Source organism: Peromyscus leucopus, chromosome 8b (genome assembly GCF_004664715.2).
Source record: "Peromyscus leucopus breed LL Stock chromosome 8b, UCI_PerLeu_2.1, whole genome shotgun sequence".
Classification (NCBI taxonomy): domain Eukaryota; kingdom Metazoa; phylum Chordata; class Mammalia; order Rodentia; family Cricetidae; genus Peromyscus; species Peromyscus leucopus.
In genome coordinates, this window is record NC_051086.1 from 78,356,264 (window position 1) to 78,374,690 (window position 18,427).

Here is an 18,427-nt window from a genome sequence, read left to right on the forward strand (position 1 = left end):
TGAATGGCTAGACCCTGTCTGTCACCAACAAGCTGGCCTCGTGGCCCTGACCACTCTCAGCTTCCAGTTTCCATTCCCTACCCGGCACTCTGAGGCCTCACCACGTCTGTCTGTGGCTTCTGAGAATCACAGTGTCCCTGGGCCACTTTTTCCTCTCCACTCTTCTGAGACTTTTATATGGTCTACACACCTGTCTACATATGAGGTCATCCCTCATCCTCTCCCAACATCCAGAGGTACAGCCCCAGATCACCTGAGGAATGCCCCTCCTGTGCCAGGGCCTACTAGGGTGCCAGCCCCACATCCCTGCTCACTGCACTGTGTCTACCTTGTCTTACAGCCCGGACCCGCATCACCAAGCCACCCCAGGACCAGAGTGTCATCAAGGGCACCCAGGCCTCCATGGTGTGTGGAGTGACCCACGATCCTAGAGTGACTATCAGGTACTCCAGGCAAAGTGGGGGGGGGGGTGGAGTGGGGGGTGGAGGCTTTTAAGTCAGGATGACATCATCGGGAGCTGATACCATCTGTAAGGCCTTAGGGGCTATTCCCAGAACTGGGTACGGGGCTGAGACGAAGAAGAGGCTGAGTGAGCATCTGGGGACCGTGCTGTGTTGACAGAACGGAAGGCAGAGAAGTAGAACATGGAGAAGGACTTGGGAGATGACTCCGTGCTAAGAACACTTGCTGTGTGAGCACAAAGACCTGAGTTCAAATCCCAGCCCCCAAAAGTAGGGTGCAGCTGCACACATATGTCAAAAGCAGAACATGGCTGCCTGGGTACCTGTAACCTTAGCACTGTGGAGAGGCAGAGCAAGACTGCTGGAACTTGCTCCAGCCTATGCCGGGTTCAGGAGAGACACGTTCCAAAGGAGTAAGGAAGAGCGCTACAGCCAGGTCACCTGACATCCTCCTCTGGCCACCACACACTCACACACACACATGTGCATATACACCCTGCCCATATTGTGCACATACACTGCACACACACACACATGTGCATATACACCCTGCCCATATTGTGCACATACACTGCACACACACACATGTGCATATACACCCTGCCTATATTGTGCACATACACTGCACACACACACACACACACACATACACACACACACATGTGCGTATACACCCTGCCCATATTGTGCACATACACTACACACACGGAGCAGCAAAAGAGGAGGAAGGAGGGAGGGAAGGAAAGAGAGACATTTAAGATGAGGAGATGGAGAACTCCAAGTGCACATTCCCCGCTTTTCAGACCCCCAACTAACCTCATGTGAACTAATCAGTTTCAGTACCTATTGTAAGGTCTTTGTGTCTTATTTTAGCATCCATCATAGAGTGGTCTGGTTAAGAAGACAAAGAGGGGGCTGGAGAGATGGCTCAGTGGTTAAGAGCACTGCCTCTTCTTCCAGAGGACCCAGGTTCAATTCCCAACACCCACATGGCAACTTACAACTGCCTATAATTCTATCTCCAGGGGACATGACACCCTCACACAGACATACATGTAGGCAAAACACCAATGTACATAAAATAAAAAAATAAATTTTTTAAAGAAGAAGATGATGATAAAGAGATGGGCATAGGGATAGGGCAGAAAGCAACCCCAGGGGATGACCAGGGAAGAAGGCTTGTAAGGAAAATGCCTAAACTGAAGTCACCCCCTACCCACTATGGGAGAGCCAGGACCTTGAACCTCAAGATACCTGGTTCCTCAAAAGCTCAGTGTGGCTCTGGAAGTCACTATAGAGGCTGAGAAAGTCATCTGTGTGCCCAGGTTTCCAAATACCCGGACTTGAACAAGGACACCCAGTGTACCCCGAAACCGTAAGAAGACTGGGATCTACAACCAGGAGGGCTTTGTGGTGTCCCTTTGTGCTCTCCCGAGAGCTCCAGAAGGCTGGGGAGTCAGCATAACTGCTTCTTTAGAAGATTCTAGCACGTTACTGTCCAGCTAACGAGCAATAACACTGTCACACAATTGGCATGGAGGCCAGGAGGGGTGGGCACTCCTGCCTCCCGCAGACATGGCCTCCCTGAGTGCACTCCCTCACAACAGTGTCCTGGGGTGCCACCTGGTGGTCACTGGGCAGAGGACTGGTGCAGAGTCAGTCAGTCACAGGATAGTCGAGTTCTGAGGCGCCAGGATTGCAGGGCACCAGGCCCAGCTAGATCCTTAGAGAACACGGTGCCCACTCAGGCTGAGAAATGCCTCGTGGAGTGTTCAGCATGGACTTTTGGAGCATTATCGCATGTCAGCACGAACACAACCGTGAGCCTGAGATCACATAGAGCTAGTCGGAATGTAAACAGATCAATCTTAGGATCCTTAGTCATGACTTTATCAGATTTTCCTCTAAAAGAAAAAAAAAGTTAATAAAGCAACTGTGAACATGTCCTCAAAGAAGACCCACATCCATGCCAGTGTGACTCACACTCTGGCATAACATGGTAATGTCCTTTCTGTGTCTACTAGTTAAAAACCCTGAGTAACCACTGTGTTGACTCAGCAACTGGTTCCAGTGTGTGTGTGTGTGTGTGTGTGTGTGTGTGTGTGTGTGTGAATATGTGTGTGTGCATGTGTATATGTGTGTATATGAATGTGCATGAATGTGTGTGAATATGTGTGTGCATGCACGTGCGTATGTATCTCTATGTTTGTGTTTGTGTGTGTGTGTGTGTGCGCGCGCGCGCGCGCGTGCATATGCGCGCATGTACGTGTGTGTACATACATGCATGGGCATGCAGACCAGAGGTAGACATCAAGCATCACTCTCTATCAGTCTCTAAGCATCTCCCATTAAACCCAGAGCTCCAGCTTTGCCAGGTCAGCATGCCAGTGAGCGCCAGAGATCTCCATGCCCCGGCACTGAGATAACACACATGTACAGCCTTACCCAGCTTTTTACATGGCCCTAGGGAGCCAAACTCATGTTTGCATAGCAAGCACCATGTCCACCGAGCCATCTGCCCAGCCTCTCTGTTGATATTTATATATTAAAATGTCACTTATTAAAAAAATTAAATTAAAATTTAAAAATGTCACTTATTTCTATTTCAGAAAGACCTGTTCACTTTATTACTCTTCTGGGTGGTTCCTAATGGAATAGAACCTGGAGTACCCATGCTTCTACAGACCCACTCTCTGAGTTTCCCAGCAACCTACAAACAGGAAATCCCTGCTGGCACTTTTCTAGAAGTCATCTGCACCTGAGGATGACGTAGCCATGTCACACATTCTTCTTAAGATGAGAGGAGAAAGGAGTGAGCTCTCACCACACCCCCACCTCTGCAAATTGGCAGAGTGGATGCCCAAGGCCAGCTATTCGTCTCTACTCCCAGCCTATGTCCCTTGGATGGGGGAGGCTCCTGCTGCCCTCTGCAGCCTTGAGATAAATAGGTGGGGAGGGCAGATCTCAGCATTTTTATAGCTCTCCAGTGATTCTGGTATTTTTTCCAGAAACAGAGTATTCTAGCTACAAAGCACAATGGGGTCCCCTGAGCAGGCTAGAAAGGGGTAAACCAACCGATCACATTCAAGCTTTGGTCGCTCAAATCCCAAGTGATGTGTTGTCAAGACAAAGCTGGGCCCCGGGGATGAGGCCCAGACAGCTAGCTGCCAGCTGCCAGCATGGAATGTCTCTAAAGCCATTCTAGAAGAATCTATTCGGTGTCTGAGTCCAGATCTAGACAGAAACTGAACGATACACATGAGACATTGCTATTAATAATTTTTTTTTTACTTTTACTATGTAATGAATCGATTACATTTTAGGAGGAAAATGCAGATCAGCAAAAAAAAAAAATATGAGAAAAACACAAGCTAACTGTTCCCCTTAATTAGACACCATCCATAATGATATTTGAGTTCCATTAAGGAAGCCAGACATTTTCTGTTCTCTAATCTTTTTCCCTTAAGGACCTACTGTGCCCGTGTGCCATGTCAATAAATATTTTTGCATCAACTCAATTACAGGATTGCTTGGAGTCCATTGTGTGAGTGAAACATAGTTTACAAGCTCACAGTGACTGCATTTTTTTTATTATTTCTAAATTTTTGCTAATATGGAGAAATCTCATTATGAGCATCCCAGGATCCAAATTGCTGACACATCTTTGATTTGCTCAGAATTGTCTATTGTGACCTAGAGCCAAGAGGGTCCCTGAAGGACCACTGGCCACACGATTTGGCAGCCAGTTGTATAACTAGATTAGTCTGGAAATTGTCTACCCTAATGACTTGAAGAGACTTGGAGGTTATTTAATTTTTATTTATTTCAACTTTGATTTGTGGAAAATAATGCTAAGAGTGTGATTTGGGTAGAGAGGTGTGTGTGTGTGTGTGTGTGTGTGTGTGTGTGTGTGTGTGTGTGTGCGCGCGCGCGCACACGCGCGCGCGCGCATAGCTGTTGAGATAGGGTCTTGTTATGTAGCCCAAGGTGGGCTGAAACTTGTAGTCATTCTCCTGCTTCACCTTCCCAAGTGCTAAGATTACAGACATGAGCCACCATGCCTGGCTAAGTATAGGTTTTATTTACTTTCAAAAGAAAACACCCAAGCCAGGATTGACAGCACACATCTTTAATCCCAGGACTCAGGCGGCACAGGCACAGGCAAGCAGAACTCTGTGAGCTAGAGGCCAGCCTGGTCCACAGAACAAGTTTCAGGCCATCCAGGGCTACATAATGAGAACCTGTGAAAAGGGGGGGGGGGCAAGCGCCCAGCTGTCTTCCAGAGGGGTGGGACACATCTTGGAGGAGTGAGTAGTCCCCTGGCAGACACTGGGTGATTGATGTTGGCCATTCTTTTAGTTATGGCGTGGTTCTTGTTGCTGTTCTGAAGTGGTTTTTTTTTTTTTTTTTAATTATGTACATATGTCTGTGTGTCTGTGTGGGGATATGTGCCTGTGAATGCAGTTCCAATGGAGTCCAGAAGAGGGCGTCAGATTCTTTGGAGCTGGAGTTACAGGCGATTGTGAGCCTCCTGACATGGTGCTGGGAATGGAACTCCAGTCCTCTACAACATCTGTATCCACTCTCAACTGCTGAGCCATCTGTCCAGCCCATTGGCTGCTCTAATTTGCATTTCTCCATGACCTAGGAGGAGAACATCTCATTTCTGTCTCCCTCTGTGTGTGTCTTCATCAAGGAGGTGTCTGTCAAGGACTTCAGCCTAGTTTTTAATCAGGCATTTGTTTTCTTACGGTTGAGTTTTAAGAAGTCTCTGTATATTTTGGATAACAGTGCCTTATCAGATATTTGTTATGCAAACATTTTCTCCCAGTCTGTGCCTTCTCTTTTTATTCTCTTGGCAATATCTGTGGAAGAGCAGAAATTTTTAATTTCGACAGAGTCCAACTTGTCAATCCTTTCTCCCAGGGATAAGGCCTTTGGTGTAGTATATGGAGCTAGCACCAAGGGTGGGGCCGTGTAGATTTTACATTACCTCCTAGCAGTTGGGGGATTCTGCATCATACATTTAGATTTGGGACCAATTTTGAATTAATTTTTGTAACAGGCATGAGACTTATGACTACAGCTACATCTATTCTGCATGTGACGTCCAGTGGCGCCAGCATCATCTGTTGTTTTATTCTTGTTGGTCATTGGTGGGAGGGGATTTTTACGTTTTTTTATTGTGTGGTCATGCATGCATGTGGAGGTCAATGACAGTGAGTTCTCTCTCCCCACCATGTGAGTTCTGAGTCATCTGACGGTCAGCAAGCGCCTTTGCCCACCGGACCATCTCACCGGCTCTGTTTTTATTTTGGTTTTATGTCATTGAGTCATTGCAGAAACCAGATTTTATAACGCAGAGGTCAATAAACCATTTCTATAAAGGACCAGACGTAAATGGTTCAGCTTTGAGAGCCACGTTGTCTGTCACCACTACTCAACTCTATCTGTAATATGTCCACAAATGGGCTTGGCCATGTCACAATAAAACTTCTTTATACAGGGGCTGGAGAAGTGGCTCAGCAGTCACTGCTCTTGCAGAGGACCTGAGTTTGATGCCCAGCATCTATATGGCAGCCCACAATTGTCTGTAACTCCAGTTGCAGGGGACCCAGTACTCTTCTCTGCTCCACAAACAGCACACACACACACCACATAAACATGCATTCAAGCAAACACACAGATGCACAGAATACAAATAATAAATCTTTGTTTCATTTTTAAAACTTTAGATATATAAGCATGTAATGGGCCATAGCTCAATGACCCCCTTTAGAATATCTCCATTCAGGATTTGGCTACATACTATCTTGTGCTGCTAACCTATGCTTCTATCCTTTGTGTTTCTAATTCGAATCAAGTGCCTATTAATTAGATTTGAGTTTAGTAACACGATACTTCCCAGGCAGGGACATATGTTCCCTGGAGCATCATGTCCTAAAGCAAAGAGCGTCTGCTTGCCATGGGTGTCTCTTAAGCAGCAGTAACTCTCTGCAAATAGATCTGCTTTTAAGGAAAAGCCTGCTCATTCCACGAATACTAGCAAGGATGATTCTTTTCTGGGTAACAGGATGAATGGGAAGTGACTGCTATTGTCCATTCCTAGGCATATATTAAAAGCCTCTAAAATTAACTTGGCAGTTTCACTGCTGATCATTTATCTTTGAAGAAGTGGAGTGCAGGTAAACATTTTTCGATGAGGGTGTTCATCACATTACTAACTGCAAAGGCGGAAAAGGAGGTAATAGTATGTCCAGCACTAGCAAGTCAGTGAAGTGACATGGGGACTGATCCTAACACCCTGCATCTGCTTGTTTGTAGGTTTTAATGTATGGCTTAGCGGTACCACATGACAAGAGTGTGTGATGCTTTGCTGAGAAAAGACAGTTTCAAAAACAGGTTGTATGGAAATGTGGCTGGGTGGGTGGATGAATGATGGGTGGATGGAAGGATGGATGGATGGATGGATGGATGGATGGATGGATGGATGGATGGATGGGTGGGTGGGTGGATGGATGGGTGGGTGGGTGGCTTGATGAGTCTTTGGAAACTCAAAGGTAGGTATGTGGGTGGGTGAATAAAAGCTCCTATAGATAGATGAGTGGATGGATGGAAACCTAGATAGGCAAGTGGTAGGTAAATAGATGTGTGAATGGATAGATTGATAACTAGAAATCATTGATATAAATATTCCTCGATGAAAACATCAATGGCTGACTTTCACTGACCATTTGCCGTGTTTGGTACTCCCGAAGTATTCCATATTGGCTCTACAGTCTTTATAATCTGTATGAAGTAAGTGGGTCCCACGTGCTACAGATGGCTGAGTCACAGACAGTTAAATAAACCTACCCAAGATCACATCACAAGCTCCTGGTGGCAGGGGCAGCCTTGGGCCTGAGCTTCTAACTCCAGGACACAATATCCCTGCAGTCCACCAGCAGGGCATAGGAGAAGAATCTAGAAATAGAGATTTATGTTCTCGTGTTGATCCCAGGCTCCCAGTACTGAAAAATCTTTCCTTTCCATGTCCTTCTTTTCCTTGTTTGTTTGTGGTTTTGTTTTTGTTTTTGTTTTTTCTTGCCGGTAGTTAACGCCTCTGTTGATTTTTCTATTTAAACTCAGGGTTAAAATATCACAGACATGCTCTCGTTGACAGTCTTTCCTTCTCTGAACTTCAGATAACTTTAGAACCCTGAGGCTGACCCACTTCTGTCCCCAGGGGACATCTTGCCCTTTTGGAGCCCTTTTAAGGACTACAGCCCCCTTCCCTGAAGGGCACTCACTGTGCATGCCACCTCCACGGAGCTGGTTCTTGGAGTCTGTCCATGACGGTGATAATGGCTGTGTTTTCTCCCTAACAACTCTAGAGGAGGTATTTTGTACTGTCATGCACCAGTGTGGATGTCATCTCTCAAGCCTCCCTTCGTTCCAACTGGCCACAGCTAAAGTGATTTTTTTTTGGACACTAAAGTCAATTTGTCACAGTGATGCATCGATCTAATGATTCCCCTCATAGAACTAATTCCAAAATGTAGTCGACTCGGAAACTTTGATTCCTTCTCCAGCCGTAATCTTTTAACATCTTCAGAGGAATTCCTCGGGCTGGCTCTTTCCCAGGGCTGTTTTGGGATGGCTTCTGGCCAAAAGTAACAACATTTTGACCCAGATCTGAACCCAGGGTGTAAATGGCCAGTAATGGCCTGCTGCTTGAATGGTGCTCCTAGACCCAGCACCTGCCCCAGGAGTGATGGAGTTCCAGGCTCTCCCCAGGGAACAACCTCCTCCCAGGCCCTGCTCCCTGCCCACAAACCCAGTCCCAGAGGCCACACATATGAGGCCTGTAATGGCCTCCTGCCTGCTTTGGGCTCATTCTTTGCAGGAGGAGGCTTGGGTGCAGCCCACCCTGGAAACTTTCCGACCTCCTTTCACTGACCCGCCTGTCCTCCCCCTCCATAGGTATGTGTGGGAAAAGGACGGGGCCACCCTGGCTGTGGAGACCAATCCCCGGGTCCGTCTGGACAGAAACGGCTCCCTACACATCTCGCAGACATGGTCAGGGGACATTGGCACATACACCTGCCGGGTGCTCTCAGCTGGTGGCAATGACTCCCGAAACGCCCACCTGCGAGTCAGGTAAGGACAAAGGAGGCACAGGTAATGGGGGCAGCGGGGTATTCAGAGCCAACCAGCTCCTTTAGTCATGACCAAAAGCCATGTACATCTACAACTAGGCCCACCCACGTTCCCTAAGATACCTCCTGAGCATCCTGCTAGGCCTGTCCCTCAGCTCAGGGACACCCTGTGAGAAGCAGAAGTCTGTGTAGGCCTTAAATGGGGCTCTAGTTCCAGAGAGGAGAATCTGCAGATACAAATGTCTGCTCACTCCAGATAGGTCACCAAGACAGCAAAGGAATGGTTCCACCCATGTCATTGGCCACTCACGGTGTGCCAATGAGTTTGTTGGGCTTACTTGCGGGTGTGGGGGGGGGGCGGGGACCCCAAGGCAGCTACATCACCAAAATGTCCCACTCCAGTACGGATGGTGACTTCCTCGGAGGCGCACAGATGGAGTTCCCTCTTCCGTTAGCCTTCTGCCCTGTATTTGCACTCACCCCACTTGAGAGCACATGCAGCTAGAACAGGATTACATGCCACATGCCTTCCTGGGGACGAAGGGCGAGAGGGATTGGTGGGACTCTCAGGTGACAGACTAATGACCAAGCTCCCCACCCCCTCCCATGAGGAAACGTCGATAGGCAATCTTTGTTTTTACTGTTTGAGAATTTCATACATGCATGTTATGTATTTTGATCACATCTACCCTAACTCCTCCCCACACCCCCACCACGTCGCCCTCTCCACTTCATGTACTTGGTTTTAAAACTCACTGAGGCCGGGCGGTGGTGGCGCACGCCTTTAATCCCAGCACTCGGGAGGCAGAGCCAGGCAGATCTCTGTGAGTTCGAGGCCAGCCTGGGCTACCAAGTGAGTCCCAGGAAAGGCGCAAAGCTACACAAGAGAAACCCTGTCTCGAAAAACCAAAAAAAAAAACAAAAAAAAAAATTCACTGAGTTCACTGATGCTGCCTGTATGGGCATGGGTGGAGAACCATCTACCGGAGCATGGAGAGCTTTTCTGGGATCACATCCCTAAAGGAAATGGATTCTTTCTCAGCCGGCCATTTCCAGCCAGATGTTTAGCTATGGGCAGGACTCATGAGCCCTCCCCGCTTCCATGCAAAGACTGTGGTTGATTTGGTCTGGAGCATACAGCCACAGCCACTGTGGGTTCGTGTGTGCAGTTCACCCAGCAAACAGTTTCTGTGTAGATGTTCACTTCCTCTGACTCTTACGGTCTCTCTACCCCTTCCCGAGATGATCGCTAAGCCCTGGTGGGGGTGGTGGGGGTGATGTAGATGTGTCGTTTATAGCTGAGTACTTCACAGTCTCTCCCTCTGCACATTGACGAGCCATGGGTCTCTGTATTTGTCACCCTTTACTGCAGGGAACAGCTTCTCTGGAGAGGACTGAAAGATGCCCTAATCGAAAAGTAGAAGGATAAAAACTTAGGAGGCAGATACTTTCTATGTCTACTTAGGACAATGATGGTGTTAGAGTCTCCCCTATGACCATAGGCATTAGGCCCATTTAACGGCATCTGACCTAATTCCATCTTGTGAGGCAGGCCTTGAATCCAAGCAGAGAATGGCTGGTTACCCCCATGACGTCTGTGCCACTGATGCACCAGTGAGTGTAGCTTGCCAGACCAGTTGTTACTGTAGCTTACAGGATTCACAGCTGGGTGGGACTGTGGATGACTTTTCTCCCCCAATAGCATGTATTAAACCTTCTAGAAATATAAAAGCAAGGCAGTAGGGATGAAGCTTCAGGTTGGTACCAGCTTGATTTCTCCATGTCCTGTGACACTAGTATATGGTATCTTCAGCAGTAAGGTCTTACCAGCAAGCTCTGGAAGGTAACCAAGAGCAGTAGCAACAGCCTATAGTGTTGGAGAGACAATTATGGGACCCCACCAACCAACAACTTGAAAAACAGATACCCCATACATGACACTGGTCTTTTTTATTGGATAGCTTATAAAATTATAGGCTGGTATCTAGGAAAGTCATCATGCCCCTATTAAAGAGTAACTCTGTCTGAACTCCTTATATTTTTTTTAAATATTTATTTCTTTATTATGGATACAGTGTTCTGTCTGCACACCAGACGAGGGCACCAGATCCCATTGTAGACGGTTGTGAGCCACCATGTGGTTGCTGGGAATTGAACTCAGGACCTCTGGGAGAGCAGCCAGTGCTCTTAACCTCTGAGCCATCTCTCCAGCCCCTGAACTCCTTTTATATATGCCTATGAGTATACATATTTTAGGAAGGTTCTACAGTAGTAGGTTTCCATATGGTGATCTTGTTGAGGGTCCTCTGTGGGTAATCACAGCTACTTAGATGAAGGTGGTAATGGCTGCTAGGCAGCAAATGCCTATAATGTAAGTATTTGGAAGGTGGAGAGAGGAAGATCAGAAGTTCAAGGTCATCCTCTTCTACTTAGCAAACTGAAGATCAGTTTAGCATGAAGGGCAGCATTCCATAACACACACAGTGTCATGTACCCAGTGTCGTGGAAACATGAATCACTGAATCTGCGGTGCTGGTATCTGCTGATGGCAGAGCATAGCACTCGGGATGGGCCCTCCACACATCTCTCTCCTCCAGGCAGCTTCCCCATGCCCCTGAGCACCCTGTGGCAACACTCAGCACCGTGGAGAGGCGCGCCATCAACCTGACCTGGGCCAAACCCTTCGATGGCAACAGTCCCCTGATGCGCTACATCTTGGAGATGTCAGAAAACAGTAAGGTTCCCCACTATCATCTTCCCATGCCTCCCACAACCTGGGCAAAGGGGCACATGAGCTCAAAGATCACATGTGCAAGTCAGCCAGCTCCCATCATACACTTCTTGGGTCTCTGAGATCTCCCCCCTGAGCAGCCATCTCTTCCTCACATGTAAAAGGAGCAATGAATGGTCTTACTTCCAGGACCATGAGCAACCCCAAAACAGCTGGCGGGTTATTATGACTTCCCAACAAGACTTGCATGGGGGAGCCTGGCATGGGACTATAGCCTGTAGCCCCAGCACTTGGGAAGCCAAAGCAGGAGAATCATGAGTTCAAAGCCAACCTAGGCTTTCAGCAATGTAGGGAGAAGGTCTTGTGTAAGACCTGGCCCAGGGGCAACCTCAAAGACAGCAGCTGTTGTTCTCTCAAGTCTCCCACTGTGAACTTCAGTGTTAGCCAATGCAATTTGAATGATATCCTTAGTGCAGCTTTTCTGGAGCTCATGGATTCAAGGGGAAGAAGCATCTCAATTCCCATGAACCCCTGCTTCCACTTCCTCCCAGCTCCCTCCAACCCCTGGGTCACATGGGCTAATGGGACCCAAAAAAGCTGACATGGTGACCTATACTGGACCAAGTTAGGGAGACACTCACTCTCCTGCCAACCCAAAAGAGAGGACTGGGAGTGAAGGGTAAAATCCGTCACATCACTGGCTGACGAGAAGGCTCAACCAGTAAAAGCATCTGCTGCCAAGCCTGATGACCTGAGTTGAGTCCTTGGGATCCACCTGGTGGGAGAGAACCCACTCCCTCAGGTTGCCCTCTGACCTCCAAATGACACCATGGCACATGCACACCCATAGACATACACATGTATACACAAAAGGAAATAAATTTGAAAATTAACGTTTTTAAAAAGGAACATATCTCATAGCCCACCTGCACAATGTCCCCCTCTACCCCAACCCCGTGTGTCTGCAGATGCTCCGTGGACCATTCTCCTTGCCAGTGTGGACCCAGAAGCTACCTCAGTGATGGTCAAAGGGCTGGTTCCCGCTCGTTCCTACCAGTTCCGCCTCTGTGCTGTCAATGATGTGGGCAAAGGACAGTTCAGCAAGGACACAGAAAGGTGAGGGGCACAAGTGTCTCCCCCCCACCCCCGTGAGACTCCACCTGCCTGCCACCAAACCAGGGTGACACATGGGGCAAGCCATAGGGTGGGTCTGGGTCGGTGTCTCTGCCTGCCTGAGGCCCCAGTCTCCCACTCTGTAGAATGGGGCAATGATATGTCTGACTTGTTTCCCAGGGGAGGCGTGAGGCTTAAAGGAGATGAAGAGTATTGTGGGTACAGTGTGGTCCATGATAAGCATGAACAAGCCGGGGTCATTCCTGTGACCATGAGCTTGGCAAATTCAAAGACTTCCCTGACTCTACCCGGTCTCACGGGCTTCCATCATGGCTCAAGAGACAAGAAGGTCCACAGAGAAGAGGGGCTTTTCAGGGTCCATGTCCAATTCCAAACCCGATGCCAGACCCTGTGGGCATCCTAGCAAAGCTCTTATAAGATGATGGACACCAGGAACCAATAGGCAGTCCACATCAAAGCCTCTCACAGTTAGCACAGTTATGTAGAGACTAGACCCCGCCTAGCTTACCTTCTGTGAGAAGCAGCCGCTTCCAGTGGGAAAGCAGATGTCATTTAAGAAGTCAGAATGACCGTGACACAGTATATGCACCAAAACCGTACACTTGGCTCTTCAGAAGATGCCTTCCAAGTTGGATGAAGTGGCATGGGTCTGTAATTCTCGTGTTTGGGAGGTGGAGAAGAATCATGAGTTCAAGCTCAGCTTGGGCCATAAATCAAGTTCCAGGCCATCTAAGCTATAGAGTAAGACCCTGTCCGTCCGTGCCCCCACCCCACCCCACCCCACCCCCCAAAAAACCCAGCAGTGCGGCTTGGAAGATGACTGGGTGGGTGAAGTATTTGCTGCACGGGTGTGAGGTCCTGAGCTGTGATCCTCAGGAACTGCAGGAAATCTGGGCATGGTAGCACGTGCCTGTAATCCTAGTGCTGAAGAGGCAGAGATGGGCAGATCCTGGGCTCTCTGGCCAGCCAGCCTAGCTGAAACCGCAAACTGGAAGTCAGTGAGAGACCAGGTCTCAAAAAAAAAGTGGAGGAAGGCCAGGCATGGTGGCACATGCCTTTAATCCCAGCACTTGAGGGGCAGAAGCAGGCAGGTCTCTGAGTTCAAGGCCAGCCTGGTCTACAGAGTGAGTTCCAGGACAGCCAGGGCTACACAGAGAAACCCTCTCTCAAAAAAACAAAGCGGGCTAGTGAGAAAGCTCAGCAGGTAAAAGTGTCCGCTGCCAAACCTGATGGGCTGAGAGTTCAACCCCCAGGGCCCATGTGTCCTCTGACCTCCGTGGGTGTGCTGTGGAACACACACACACAGCTACTTACTGAGCATTTACTATGTGCCCGGCTGGATTTGGCCCCCGGGTGGTACAATGAACAGGCAGTGGCTCAGCCCCTGAGAAGTCTTGCAATCACAGCAGGGAAGACTCAGTGCCAGGAGCCCCCCCCCCCCCACTTCTGCTCTGCCTGTGGCTGTACTATGCACCCATCCGTACTCGTCAGGAATTTCTGTGCTAATAGCCTGAGTCACCATGGGAAAGGTTAAAACACCCTCACTTCAAAAGCTGGAAGCAGACAGGACTGTTTGGGAAGCTATCCATCAGAGAACGAAAACATAAAAAATAAACAAAAAAGGGAAAGACATCCATCAAAAATAATTAACTTTTGTTTTTAATGGACAAGTGTCAGTGGTGTGAAAAATATACTTGGGCGGAACACTGTGTTCCCCAGCCGTGCCACAGAAAGAAATGTGGTGTTTGGTTTACAGAAGGCAGGCTCCAGGCTGGGCCTCCTTCCCTGAACCATCGCCACCCACCTATCCTGGGGCTCTGCTCACCCAGCAAGGGGGGCTAGGTAAGGCCCACCACCAAAGCCTGTGGGGAGCTGCTGGTGCCCTATTCCTAAAACAATAGCATGTGCCTGTAATCCCACACTCACGAGGCTGAAGGAGGAGGGTTACAAATTCAAGGCCACCCTGGACTGCAAAGCAAGACCCTGTCTCAAAAAAAAAAAAAAAAAAAAAAAAAAAAAAAAAACACAAAGAGACATTAACTGAGCTGCCCAAAAGCACACAGCAAGGGTACAGAACTACCCCTGGACAGTAGGTAGTATGACCGGCCTCTTTGTCACCTATCACACGCCTGTGTCGATGGGGTAGAGATGGGGTAAGGGTCAACCACACTTGCTGTGTCTTTGCTCCAGGGTTTCCCTCCCTGAGGAGCCCCCCACGGCCCCTCCACAGAACGTTATTGCCAGCGGCCGGACCAACCAGTCCATCATGATCCAGTGGCAACCACCTCCTGAGAGCCACCAGAATGGAATCCTCAAGGGTTACATCATCAGGTACAGGCCCACTCTAGGGCCCGGGGGGGGGGGGCACCCTACCCTGAGGGGGATGGGAGGTGAGAGTGGATTAGAAAACAGTACAAGTTCATGGTCCATCCCGGCCGATGAACAAAGACTAGGTTGTGAGAAATGCCCACACTGTGACAAGAAGGTTTCACACCAAAATTGCAGAGGAATGGACAACGGGGATAGCCTTGGAAGCTAGTAGGAATGGGTGAACAAGGACACAGTTTAATTCCTTCAAGGCTGCAGGGTAGCCAGTGCTGCCATAGGACAGGGCTGATGTGGGAGCAGACAGGAAGAAAGAGAGAACGATGCCAGCACCCAGCCTCCCACACGACTCATCATGTTCTGCTGCTGCAGGCCTGGCTTTAGAATAAGGTGTGTCCAGACCACAAGTATGTCCAGATCACAGACGTGTGTGGCAAGCCTAGCTATGAGTGGGTCTCGACGTAAAATCACAAACTGATTTAAAATGTTATGAGATCTTTCTTTTTGCAATTTCTGTTTGTAATTCAATTGCACGGTTCTCAGAATGAACTTTGTAGATGACAGTGTCCTGTCGCAATATCCAAAGGTTGGACACACCAGCTAGATAGAATACAAGTAGAGAAATTGATAGGGACAAAAAAAAATTGACTGAAAAGAGAAACTTATTTCTCTGGTTCTTGCTGAAAACAAAGGCCGGTTCGGTGGACTTTTAAGCTTTGCATTTGACTGAGAACTATTTCACTAGTAACCTAATAGAAAGCATAGGAGCGGAGCCGGGCGGTGGTGGCGCACGCCTTTAATCCCAGCACTCGGGAGGCAGAGCCAGGCGGATCTCTGTGAGTTCGAGGCCAGCCTGGGCTACCAAGTGAGTTCCAGGAAAGGCGCAAAGCTACATAGAGAAACCCTGTCTCGAAAAACCAAAAAAAAAAAAAAAAAAAAAAAACAAAAAAAAAAAAGAAAGCATAGGAGCGGACCAGAGTAAACCCCCCCTAAATTCAAGTGGCTCAGTGGGTGGTGACACCTGCCCCCAAGCCCAAGAACTGGAGTTCAATCCCCAGGAGAAAAACAATTCCTACAGACTGTCCTCTGACCTCCACACGTGTGCCACGGCATGGGCACGTCCCCCACACAAATGAATTTTTTTTTAATTTTTGGGGGCTGAAGAAATAATAGCTCAATGGTTAAGCATGCTTGCTGACTGCTCATCCAAAGGACCCAGGTTCAATTCCCAGCACCCTCATGGCAGCTCACACCACATGTAACTCCAGTTCCAGAGGATCTGTTGTCTTCTCGTGGCCTCCCTAGGCCCCAAGCACACACATGATGCACAGACAGACAGACATGCATGCAAAAACAATCATACACATATTTTTAATTTTGTATTTAATTTTTTAATTATCTTGGGATTTTGTAGTTACTGGAAACAAAACCTGTCTGTATTCTGAATATGGCTGGCTGCAAAATGCCTTTCCAAGCCTGTGCCTCCTCCATGAACAACAATATCCCTGGGTGCTGGAGGGCCGTACAGTTAGAAGAACCCATGGCTATAGCTGTCCCATGATTGGTTGATTTTGCTGTGGTTTGGGGCTGATTCTAAACGTTCCCAGAGTGGGGTCCCCAACCCAATAGGGTCAGCACTCCCTGAGCACTGGGCAGAGACCCTGATTGTCAAGTCTGTCCCCAAGACCTCCTCAATGGGAAGCTAAGAGGATGGCCAAGCAGTCTGTGTTTTAATGAGCTGCTGGGTTGTACTGATTCATGCTAAGGTCTAGAACATACCAGCTCTGGGATTCTGGAATTCATAGAAACACTTTGGGGGGGCTCTGATTTTGCAACTGTTAGACCAAAATAGTTGAGCATTATACTTTTTTCTAGGACTAGTCCACCATCCATGCAGAGCGCCCCACATTTGCTCACTCATCCCCCCCTTTGTTGTGGTTGCTTTGCAATGGAAGGTGGATATGAGGAGGTCAGTGGCCTTGGGGGTTCCCAGTCCCTCTCAGCAAAGGAGCCACTGTACCAGGGAAAGAAAGAAAAATGAGCTAAACTTGGGGAGTGCTTTCCTGGCCCATGATCCCCAAAAGCTAACACCTGTAACACTTTCCCCAGGGACTCTCAGCCTCCCTGGCTGGCAGTCTTGTCCATGTCTCCCAAACCCCTTAAAAAGAATGGTGCAGAGGTTAGGGATGTTTGTGGCTCAGCTGATTAGAATGCTTGCCTAGCACACATGGAGTCCTGTGTTTGATACCTAGCATCACACAGACTGGGTGTGGTTATGCAGATCTTTAATCTCAGCACTTGGGAGGTGCAGGGAGGAGGATTAGGATTATCCTCAGCTACATAGATAGAGGCCAGGCATCCTGGACTACATGATTAAATGCACTCTATAGACCTGTAGTATCGAGCAAAGTGACCAACAGTCAACTGTCATGACTCAAAACAAAATTGCTTCAAAGTCAAATTCATTCCTTGTTGGCACCAAACCCTTGTCACATGGCCAACAGTCATGGGTTCCAGTAGTGACCCTATTAGACAGTTGTGGCGTATTGATGGAGAGTTCCCAGAAAGTTTTAACAGCCAGCACTGCTCTGGGCAGTTTGCTGTTGACAAGTCTGCAGGCTGACTCAACCCACTTTCACCTCTGTCTTCAGATACTGCCTGGCTGGGCTACCTGTGGGGTACCAGTTTAAGAACATCACGGATGCTGACGTCAACAACCTGTTGTTGGAGGACCTCATCATTTGGACCAATTATGAGATCGAGGTGGCAGCCTACAACAGCGCCGGGCTGGGCGTCTACAGCAGCAAAGTCACCGAGTGGACACTTCAGGGAGGTGGGTGGAGAAAGGGGCCGTGGAAGAGCAGGTGTGTCCCTTTCTCCAGGTCCCTGGGCCTGTTGGGCTGCATGCCTGCTGGGCCATCCATCTGTCCAGTCATGAACACCTGGCTGACTTCACCTGGCCCTTCATTATGGGGCTTGAGTGGCATCTCCACCTGGCTCCCCTGGGGCAGATGGCTGAGGAGAAAAGAAGAGAGTGGTCAGGAGTCATGTGGGAAAGAGGTAGAGGGTCCTTCTGTGATGTTTCTCACCTTTAACTGGATCACAAGACAGCTTAGGAGGTGGATCAGAAAATTTTATTGAACTCAAATTAATCCAGGAAGTAGGGGAGGAAGGGGACCCTTGGTTTGGTCAAGCACTATCTATATATAGAGTCTGCCCACATGTCCTCTACCATGCTGGACAAGATGAACAGCTGCAACCAATCTCTTGATCTCCTCTAGTTCCCACGGTGCCCCCAGGCAACGTGCATGCAGAAGCCACCAATTCCACAACCATCCGCTTCACCTGGAATGCCCCCAGTCCCCAGTTCATCAACGGCATCAACCAGGGCTATAAGGTAGGTGAGGGTCTCTTCTGTCCTCTGAAAGGAGCCTGGAGGGACTCAAGAGGAGAGGGGAGAAATGGAGGGCTCCAGGGAAGAGCAGTGGGATCACTGTGGGTTTCTAAAACCAGACTCCAGCAGGCAGAGGTCACGACAGAAGCAGAGGATACTCCCTCCATGACTTTCAAGGTCACATACAGGCTTCTATGATAGCACACAGTGCCCTAGCTGTCACCAGAAAGAGACTGTCCTTGGT

General features: G+C 48.6%; 1 protein-coding gene across 2 annotated transcripts in view; it reads left to right on the forward strand.

The window, feature by feature from the left end:
* Sdk2 (sidekick cell adhesion molecule 2) overlaps positions 1–18,427 on the forward strand; it is a 287,113-nt gene that overhangs the window by 195,707 nt on the left and 72,979 nt on the right. For both annotated transcript variants that reach the window (XM_028865305.2, XM_028865306.2), the window contains exons 12-18: positions 341–443; positions 8,424–8,600; positions 11,197–11,333; positions 12,299–12,446; positions 14,655–14,795; positions 17,441–17,622; positions 18,071–18,186. In XM_028865305.2, coding sequence (XP_028721138.1) covers positions 341–443; positions 8,424–8,600; positions 11,197–11,333; positions 12,299–12,446; positions 14,655–14,795; positions 17,441–17,622; positions 18,071–18,186 — 1,004 coding nt within the window. The remainder of the gene's footprint in view (positions 1–340; positions 444–8,423; positions 8,601–11,196; positions 11,334–12,298; positions 12,447–14,654; positions 14,796–17,440; positions 17,623–18,070; positions 18,187–18,427) is intronic.